Source organism: Capsicum annuum, chromosome 12 (genome assembly GCF_002878395.1).
Source record: "Capsicum annuum cultivar UCD-10X-F1 chromosome 12, UCD10Xv1.1, whole genome shotgun sequence".
In the NCBI taxonomy this organism is placed as follows: Eukaryota; Viridiplantae; Streptophyta; class Magnoliopsida; order Solanales; family Solanaceae; genus Capsicum; species Capsicum annuum.
In genome coordinates this window covers 6,636,455-6,647,468 of record NC_061122.1, presented here as the reverse complement: position 1 = coordinate 6,647,468, position 11,014 = coordinate 6,636,455, and the positions used below count along the sequence as shown (strand labels likewise).

At 36.3% G+C, this 11,014-nt stretch overlaps 1 protein-coding gene across 2 annotated transcripts; it reads right to left on the bottom strand.

The window, feature by feature from the left end:
- Positions 1-743: 743 nt before the first annotated feature.
- LOC107850627 (54S ribosomal protein L37, mitochondrial) lies at positions 744-4,802 on the bottom strand. 2 transcript variants are annotated; one of them, XM_016695291.2, is made up of 2 exons: positions 4,698-4,802; positions 744-1,304 (listed from the first exon to the last, which is right to left on the bottom strand). In XM_016695291.2, the coding sequence occupies exon 2, from the start codon at positions 1,291-1,293 to the stop codon at positions 901-903; it is 393 nt and encodes a 130-aa protein (XP_016550777.1). In that variant the 5' UTR covers positions 1,294-1,304; positions 4,698-4,802; the 3' UTR covers positions 744-900. The 2 variants fall into 2 exon arrangements, with proteins under 2 accessions (XP_016550777.1, XP_047256616.1); XM_047400660.1 differs by having other exon boundaries at positions 744-1,393; positions 4,698-4,758.
- Between the last annotated feature and the right edge of the window lie 6,212 nt (positions 4,803-11,014).

Genomic DNA, 11,014 nt, shown 5'->3' with positions numbered 1-11,014 from the left:
TAATCCTTTCGAAAAAGTTGTTTGATTTGAACGCTTTCAACTATCAACACGTTATTCTTAAGGAAGAACGAGTTAATTGAGCTAGTGATCTCCCAAATGGAAGATCTGTCGAATCAATTTGCCTAGTATGATCTACTTCTTCAATATGATTTACGGGCTATTACACTGGAGCAAGATTGTGAATCCCTCGTCAACACCAACTAAGACAAAACTCTCAACACCTAATAAAAATACTGCAACTTGACAAACAAAATAAAAATTAATTGTGTTGTCTTTGCAATTGCATAGTTATCATTTTTTTTTACCTCACCTTATTAGTACATAACTTATGGACATATTAAACCAGGATTAAAAAAAAAATTAATAATATTTCGCAAGTTTGACGCCTCAACTATAAGTTGTTCTTTTTTTTCCGACATGAAGTATCTTATAGTTCCTTTTTTTTCCGACATGAAGTATCACTATTTATGTATTAAAACGCACCTCGATGTTGGCCATGCCAACTATCAGTCGTTCCCTTATCCTATCTGAACTATCACCGTCTATTCAACTAGATGTGTTTTAATACGTAGATCATGATCCTTCAAATAGAAAAATAAGTAGGTAGAAAAGAAAAACAACTGGTTGTTGTGATATGAAAACCTCATGAAAAAATGATAGTTCCAAGTATGTTTTTGACTGTTATCTGTTGCCTATTCGTTTACAGGCTACAAGCCTACTGAGACATGAATTTGCTACAAAAGTAAAAAAGTATCAAAATTCTTTTAACCAAGAGCTCAATCATGTTCAAAATAGTAGGACGAACTTGTAGGAAATCAATAATAAAGCAGCTGATAAATTCAAAATAATGTCTAAAATCACAACAAATCAACTTATAGCTCCATGTAAAAAGCAAAAATTTCAGTTCTTGGCCCTAACAGAATTGTTTTCCTTGATCCGAGCTCGGGTATCCAGCTTGACAAAACGTTTGAGGTCATCGTAAGGGAGAGACTCGAGATCTTTCCTCCTTAGTTCACTAAGTGCCGGGCGTTTATCCAGCAAGTGCCATAGCCAATCGGGGTATTCTGAGTCGGGCAACACTTTTGGATCGACTCCATCCTTGAGAATATTTGCACCGACTACTGTACTGGCCTTGACTTCCTTGCTAATTTTCGACGCCTTTGGAGCATCTCCAGCTGCACCGCCTTTTCCACCCTTCTTTTTACCAACAGCAAATGTTCTGCAGCCTCCTATTCGAATAAACTCCTTATGTAAGTTAACGTTTCTCAATGACCTGATGTAAGTTAATGCCATAGTCCTTGTCCCTGCAGCATCAACCAGTACAAATCGTGTCAAAACATTATTCCTTGTGCAGCGTTACTAACTCAACATTTGCCAAATTCAACAAAATGTCCTGATAACATAGGAAATGACAAAACCGACTCAATAATAAAGCTCATCAGAGCCTTTGCAAGTACAAGATTGACCACTTAACAGTTCAATGCAACCAAAAACACAGCCAGAGAAATGTATTGATATTTAAATATATCTACGAGTCTCTACAGAGAGAGAAGCATGCTACACCTCCCAAGACCTTGCCGGTCCTTGCTCCTACAAAATCCTCAGTGTTTTCCACAGAAACTTTATCTAATCTAATGCTCAACAACGTCCAGATTCAGTCCATAGCGTAAGAAAATTCTTGGCCATAAAGAATTAAAGACTATACACTGTTGCACCAAATGCACTAGCCTGATGTGTTACAATTTATGAGGACCTTGACTGAAAGCTGTTAGGAGTAAATTGCTCATGTATCAAAAGCCATGTAAAACACTAATTCTCTTTCTCACAGAAACCTTAGGCTCTGTTTGGATGCAAAGATCTTTCTGTTCTCATACTTATGTTTTCACCCACAAAAAGAGAGGGAAAAGTAAAACCCCTACTTGGAATCCTTCTTGAGAATACAACAAGTATGCCTCAATTCTAGTCTAGGTGGCCGAGAATATATGAACTCTCACTATTCATGTTGTTCCATTTAAACCTATCTCAATCCAATATTTTAAAATTAAAGTTCTCTAGCATGAGAAGTTCTCTAAATACTGCCATACTGCCACATATTGGACCAAATGCAAATGTACACGATGATGATAACAACAACAACAAAAAGAAATATCACAGTAACCTTAAGTTCTATTTGATGCAAATATCTTCTGTTCTCATGTTTGTATTTTCACCTACATAAAGAAGAGAGGGGAAAGTAAAAGCCGAACTAAACAACCTCTTGGAATCTCCTGGGAATACAACAACAATAGCTACACCTCGATCCCAATCTAAAAAGCAAAAGCCGAAGTAAACACCGGCTTAGAATCTCCTGAGACTACTATAACAACAACTACGCCTCAATCCGAATCTAGTTAGGCTCGACTATATGAATTCTCCCGTTCATGCTCCATTTAAACCCATCCCAATCCAATATTTTTAGATTTAGGCTCCCTAGCATTAGAAGTTTTCAGTATTTTACTAACATACATAAATCTCTAACAAGATCAACACAATCATAGCACATATTGAACCACCCGTAAATGTACCAACTTAACTAAAACTTAATCCTTCCAGAAAACAGTGATGGGAAGTTATCAGTTCAACTACTCAACAGCAACAATACAAATAAGGGCTGTATTTTTCTACATAGAAAATACAGGTGTACTTCCAAGACCCCCTTTTCTCTTTCCAAGTAATAACAAATAGCAAAATTCTCCTACTGGAACTCAATCTTCAACATTTTTGTAAGTTAAATTCAATATCAACTTGAGAAGCTTCTATCATCACAAACTAATACGTAATAGGATATTACACCATAAAGGTTACTGCAACCTGAACACAAAATAATAGTAACAACTCCATCTGTTTTGCTGAACTACAACATAAACATACAAAGACTGAGCATCCAAGAAATTTTGTGACTGCATTGATGAGATTTTATATATTCTTCCCCTTTTAAACTTAATGTGAAGGATATTATGAATACTTCCAGAAAGAAGTTGGCGAAGGGACAAATTTTCTAGAAATAAGAGATGGCTTGGTGGTCTATGAACTGGTTTTCTTTCCTCGTAAAGAGAATGTGAATGAATACAAAAAGAAAAAGCTTGTTCCATATTGTTGCTCTTGTTTTGCAGCATAAAGATATGAATTGGGATGAAGTGAATAGACAAGTTAATCCCCCGCCCCTTCTCTTCCCCTTTCCCACGACACACATTTTCACTTACAAAATGGATGACGCGAGCTTGATACTTGTAAAGAGGAAAAAGCAAAAGCAAAAGGGAGGCATATTTGAACCTTAAAGGTAAGGTAGAGAGGAATATAGTAATGAGTAAGACCTAAAGCTTAGACTTCATTAATGAACTTAAGTGCCGTGATCAATGAGTATTTTGAGAACAATATTTTATTGCATTAAAGTAAGTTAATCAGAAAATTGTTATGTAGCTCGGATTCTCTGAAAATGCTGCCGCACCCATGTCGGATACTCCAAAAAATACACTACTTTTGGAGGATCCAACACGCACCCGTCAACATTTTTGAAGAGTCAAAGCAACATAAGAAAATTGCATATATAAGGAAGATATATGCTCTGGCTTTCTAGGAGGAATATTGTTCGCATGGGAGAGAATTGATGTAACACCGTCTTCCTTTCTATCTCTCCACTATCTTCTCTTTTGTATGTACATATTTTTGAATGCTATCGAGTCATTTCCAAAATAATAGGGGAGAACAAAGACAAAATAATCATACAAGAGTCACTTTAATGGAATCTATTCTTGGATCAATTCATACAACAATCGTTTTTTTTAAATGTTCTAAAAACTTGTTTTCCATAGTTCTCGGCATTGACACCAGATCCAACGATCTCTTCAAAGAGAAACCACATAAAGCATCATGTGGCAAATATAGTTGTATTTAAATCTAACAATCTAAAAAGTAGATAACAGTTCAAAATTCAGAAAATATATTCCCTTGCACACCTATGTCTTGAAAAAAAATATACTCCCTCTGTTTCAATTTGTTTGGTCTACTTTCCTTTTTAGTCCGTTTCAAAAGCATGACCTTACATCTGAGGGTGTGGCCTAGTGGTAAATGAAGTGGGTTGAGAATCATAGGTCTCAGGTTCAAACCCCAACGGAGAAAAAAAAAAAACTAGGTGATTCTTCCCATCTGTCCCAATCTTGGCGGACAGAGTTAACATCTGTTGCTAGAGGGAGGTGGCAGGTATCCCGTGGATTTAGTCAAGGTGCACTAAAGCTGGCCCAGATACCATGTTTATCGAAAAAAAAAAAAAAAAGCACAACCTTTTCCCTTTTTAGCAACTCTTTGATCCCAACTTTCCCCATAACAAACATGTTTAAGACCACAAGTGTAACGAACACTTTAATACATTTGACATTTCTTTAGCTTAAACATTCAAAAGCCTTCTCTATTTCCTTAAACTCCGTGTCAAGTTAAAATAGGCCAAAAAAATTGAAACGAAGGGAAGTAACACGTAACAATTAATCCAAAGAGAGTGTAATAAAAGATATATATGCAAAAAGATTGCTACTTTGCAGCAATTATGACAGGGAAAAAACAACAAAGCAAATTCACAAAGTAGTATCAAATTTCAGAGAGGAAGAACATAGAACACTACAACCTAATTCACAATTTGTGTAATTATCATAGGGAGAACTTACTTGTTTAGCCTGAGGAAGAAATGGGAGAGGAGAAAGTTTGTATTTTTTATTTTTTTTCGCAATTCAGCTGAAGGAGAAACCTTGAGAGTGATTTTGATATTGGGCTAAAAAAGAGACCCGATTGTAATAGGTTTGGGCTCAGTAATTTTTGGAATCAGGGCCCAATTACTTTTTTTTTCACTTTTCTTTCTTTTTTGGGGGGAAAATAACATAAATATACACATTAACTTACCATATTTACACAAATCTCCATCCTTTAAAGTAATTACAAAATCTTTAACTAATTATGTATATTCATTGGATGTATCGGGATCTATTTATGTACTTCAATAGAATCAAATTGAAAAAAAATGTATCAGGAGCTAATTGTATTTCTCTACAAGGACAAAATGTATCTTTGTTTAATGTATTATGTATCACGACAAATTCAAAATTGAACAAACGGTATCGAGAGCTAATTATGTATCTTTATAAAGGAAAAATGAATCTTGACTGGATGTATCAGAAGTTAATTATGTATCTCAACAGATTCAAAATCAAAATTTTCAGTAATTATACAAAATGTCGGGATTTTCTGTAATTAAGCTCTAAACTGTCGAGATTTATATTGTTTGCCCTTTTTCTTTTCATCTTTTTTATTTTTTTCCGCAAAAATTTAAATTTTAATAATCTCTCTGTTTGAACTACAAGTCTATCAAAAACAACATCTCTATCTGTAACTCTGCAATTTCAAAATGTTGATTGAACTTACAATCTAATAATATCACTCAGCTAAAAGTAAATGGATAAAACTTAAGCCTAAGTTCGACTCCCGGTGAAGACCTTTTTTGGAATAATTTGAGCACTATTTTTTGCGAAATAGAACCCTCGGCTCTTCTAACAAAAACCTTATAACACCAACTAAGCTAGACTTTACATATATCAACAGTGTTTTTAACAATTATTGTGTATACATTTTTTTCTCTCTAAGAAGGTAGACCCCATTCTTGAGGTGCCATCGCGGACCCCCATATCTTGGAGACACCCCCACTACCCCTATCACCATCGGATCCACCAGATCCCATGGAAATACCTATGGAAATACATACGAATGACAACAATGCGAATGAACAAGCTAAATACTCTCTCAAGGCAGTCCTCCTCAACAAGGGCAATAGCCTAAACGGACCATACACAACAACTGATAAAGGGAAAACACCAATGCCCCCACAGAGCACTGGAGATACCATCAATCTGAGTGAAGAAGATAAAGAGAGGATCTATGCCCCATGGGAATTTTCAGTAATTGTTAAAGTGTTCAATAAGAAACTAGCACATAACTACTTGAAAATTAAATTGTCTGAACTGTAGAAGCCTTCCGAGCCGTTAACCTTGATTGATCTTGGTAATGATTTCTATGTTGCTAAATTCAACAACCCTGACAATATGAACAAGGCCCTACATGAGAGACCTTGGTTTGTTGCAGGGAAATTCCTGTCAGTTTGGCGATAGGAGCCCAACTTTGTCCCGAAAGAGGCCACACAAACACATACCGTCATCTGGGCCAGGCTTCCCCGACTACCAACTGAGTTCAATGATAGAAACATCCTTGAAAGAATTGGAAATCACTTGGGGACACTCCTAAGGATAGACACTGGCACTTCAGCTGCACTAAGAGACAGATATGCCAAAATATGCATCCAAGTGCCATTGGACGTGCCAGTCAAGAAGTTTGTCATTGTAGGAACGCATAGACAGAAGGTGGTTTATGAGGAAGAGAGAGTCCTGTGTACCGGATGTAGAAGGCTAGGGCACAGCACTACCACCTGTGCCAACTACATAGCCTAAAACTCCAACAACACTCAAGAACCAAACAATTGTACACCCTCCACCAGCAAGGAAATAGGCGAAGCAGAGGAGTGGCAAACAGTTAAATTCCCCAAACGGAAGCAAACCAATAAAGCCACGCAGAATACCTAGGAAGGAATAGAGTCACACAAGAACAATCACACGCAGGTAAAAGTGTATAACGCAAGCACAGGTAAGTTCCTCAATCAAAATCCCTTCATGCCCGTTGCTGAAACAGTAAGAGACAAAGCTGGTAACATAAATACCACCAATAAGGAACCCCTAAATAAAAAATAAATTAAAAAAATCACTCTACTATTAAATGCACAAATAGAATAGGGAAAAGAAAAGTCGCAGGGGCCCAACATGGCCCACACGAACTGCCAAATACTCAGACAAGTGGCCCAGAAAAGGTCAACTCCCCTTTTGCCTTCACTGAAGAATTAACTCCTACTAAGTACGCTTCTCATGACCCGAAAAGCTCCCCATTTATTATCTTTGCCTCCAACGAGGCAACTACTCCCCATGGGGAAATCCATCTTCTCTCCTCCGTCTCTGCGTCTTCTGGGTGGATTAACTCCATTAACAATAGGACTCATCATCACCCTAAGTCTCTTGACATGACCGATACAATCATGTCACATAAATCCACCATTAACTCCCCCGTTCTTTTAAACCACCAACATTCTGTCCAAAAAACTCACCACGGTACTGAGATCTAACAACAATCTAACAATGGCGAACCCACCATCAAACAATGTCCCATCTCTGAAGGAGCCCTTATTCTTTAAAATAGCTCCGCTACCAACCAACCGTCTACCATCGTCTTGGGCTGAGCTGGCTCTGAAGGAAAACCCATATCTCATTGTCTCCTCATCGAGGACCAACCAGTAGTTTTACTCATCTAGGACCCAGCTTGGATGGCCCAGATTGTCAAAAAAAGAGTGGATCAGATTGCGGAGTGTCTGGGATACCAGCTTTGGTGTTAAACTTTACTCCAGGAGCAAAGAATGGGCACCCTTAACATAATAAACTCGAACGAGTTCAACTCTCTCATGAACCACGTCTTCAATAATCTTCCTTTTTACCCCAACTCCCCCTACCTTACCGAGGTGGAGACCTTAAACTTTGTACCTTGGGATCCCCTAGAGAAGTCCTATGCCCCACTAAATCCTTCTCTATCTCAGGAAATACCAAATCCAAATGAAGCTCCCAAATCAATACTAGAGGAACTAAGAATTTCAAGCACGACACTAGAACAAGTCTTGGTAAAAATAGAGGATTTCGTGGTCTCAAACTTCACTCTAAACAAGCCACTGCGGAAAGAGTTCAACGAACCCTCGAACTCGCTTATGGTACTGACATGCCCACTGGAGACGAAGCTCTTCAGTTTGACACTAAGGAACGCTTTGGAGGAGCACACCATAGCAGTAGTCTTACTCCCTCAACTAGATCTGAGGGACAAGGGGAAGAATCCAATGACCCACTCCTCGCCCAGCCCCTGTGACCCCATGAAGTTTCTCATTTGGAATACTAGAGGAGCCAACAACTCTTTTCTTAAGAGTCAATATGATGCCTTGATTAAAGCTCACAACCCCACTTTGGTCGCTCTCCTGGAAACCAAGATGGTTGACCACAAGAACATTACTGAACTCATTCGTTTTGAAACCTATTTAGAGTCTAATGTTGTGGGTAGGAAAGGTGGTACCATAGTAATATAGGAGAAAGAAACACTCCACCTCCAGATTTTCTCCACCTCACTATCAAGGTTAGCCAAACTAACAAAACTTTCCTATTCTCTTTTATTTATGCTAGTCCCGAGCCCAGCACTAGACACACCCTTTAGGACGAACTTTGACTAATTGCCAATAACTATTCTAGTGTTGGCTAATGGGAGGGGATTTTAACGAGGTTCTAGGGGCTAATAAAAAGCTGGGAGGAACCCCTATCAGCAATAATAGAGCTAACCACTTCTGGGAATGTCTAAATTATTGCAACATGATGGACCTAGGTTATAATGGATGTAAATACACCTGGACCAATAAGAGATACCAAAATAGGAGATGTCTTATCCAGGAAAGGTTGGACATATGTGCTGCAAATACCTCCTGGATAAATCACTATCCTGAATCTAATGTCACCCATCTACCTAGAACCAAATCTGGCTACTGCTCCCTTCTCCTTTCCATCTCTAATAACTATAGGACAAATAGGGACAAACCCTTCAAATTTGAGCCCATGTGGTGTAATCACTATTCTTTTCAAGGACTTGTAGAGGGGTGTTTTCCTGTAAACACCCCACTCCATCTTGCCATATCTCATTTTCATGAGGCTGCTACTTGTTGACATCCAATTTTGACCTCCCGAGATTCCTTTTAGACTATTATTTTAGCAAAAATTACTAATTTTAAATGTTAGTAATTTTTTTTACACATTTTTCTTACAGAAAACAGATTTTTGACGTGTCACATTCATAATTTTAGAAAATGCACAAATTATTCTTTTATTTATTTTAGTATAATATTTTCCCTTTCATTGTTGATTGATAAAATATTCTCTTTTTCTTTTTATGCGTGGGCTGATTAATTTAGTTGACGAATGTAATGGGGATTTAGATATTTATGGAAAGAACTTCATTGATTGAATACATCAAGTTTTTATTTCCTTCTGTGCTTGGGCTGACTGATTTTTTCACAACTATATAAACAACCCTCCTTCTATTATTTGAAACAAGCTACATCACACAACATACACTTTCTCTTTACTAAAAGTGTTAAACAAAGAAGAGGCAATTTTACTTTATTATTTTTTAGCACTCATCTTCGGAGCATTAATCTTGACCATTCAGTGACAATCCACTCTCGAATTTTTGGCTGTTTGATTTTCTTGTTATTATTATTACTTATTATCGTCAATCGGTTAGTTCCCTGTAGACATAATTTTATTTTATATACCTTATATGATGATGATGGTAAACATGCTTATAGGAATCATTCGGTGTTTTCTTGCTATGTCCGTGTCATGTTATATTTCCGCTTGTATTGCTATTACATATTGTCTCACAAAAGACAGTCTCGGGTATTTGAAGAGTCGTCGGAAAGTTCTTGGGGGAGGGCTACACCTTTTTCTTTGTTCATTTATTTACTTTTGATTCATGATGTTGTAATAACTCTGTATAAACGTTATTATTATTGTAATAATAATTATCAAGGGATTGCTTGGGGATGGGGATCTACGTGCTCTATGAATAGTATAGACAGGCACGACATAGGTTTTATGCTTACGTGAATCATTTAGGCACATAATCTTAGGATCTATTAACATACACATCATTTAGACGCTTAATCTACAATTCACCAAATTCTCTTAGAAATCTTACTCTGAGGCTCTTAAATTGACATTAAGCATTAACATATTTAGCATGTCTATACATTAATGCATCAAGCATGTCGTTACATGTTAATCCAATTTTAAGCATGTTAGTATGTCACCTATTAAATTCTTGCATATTAATATATTTGTTTGCATGTTGAATGTTAGAATTAGGTACGCCTACATATTTTTCAGCATGTTAGTATATTAAAATTGACTATAGGCATGGTAATACTTTCCTATGCGATTAATAATTAATTCGAGCATTTTCTCATCTTAACATGCAAGTTACTATGTTAAACACTTTTCTGCTTACTTGAGCATTTTTCAGCATGTTGAACAACATATTTAATATTTTTCAACACGTTTAAATCAAGTTTCTACATGTCTAAATCAATTTTCAGCAACTTAGATTAATTCCCAGCATGTTTAGATTAATTTTCAGCAATTTTAAATTAATTTCAACATGTTAACATTATTAGAACATGTTAATATTTGATTTATGCACATTAAAATAAACTTTGACATGTTAATATGGTCAAACATTAGGATTAAATAAAGTTTCAATATTTTAGAATTACTTTCAGCTTGTTAGCATGAAACTTTGTGTATTAATCATAATTTCTAGCATATTTAATGTAATTTTCAGAATGTTTAATAATACTCCCAGCATGATGAAACACTTTCCAGGAGGTCTGCATTGTTTTTAGTATGTTCTCATATTAAGACTACAATTCCAACATGTTTAATTGAATTTCTAGCATGAATAATAACTTCTCGTATGATAAACATTAACTTTCAGCATGTTAGTGTTAATTTAAACATTTTAACATTAAATTCTTGCATTGTTAGCATATTTTAGCATGTTAAAACATTAAGTGTTAGGCATTTTAGCATGTTACTGCACTATATTCCTGCATTAACACAATATCAGTATATTAAAATATAGATTTTTGAGCACTTTCAACATATTAAACACTAGGTTAAGTACATCATTGTGTTCCCTAGCATGTTAATGCATTTTCGATATTTTGTTGATTTTCTGTACAGTGAAATTCGTGAGCAATATTCCTTACATAATTACCACACTTTAGACACCCTCTTTTAAGAATTTGACA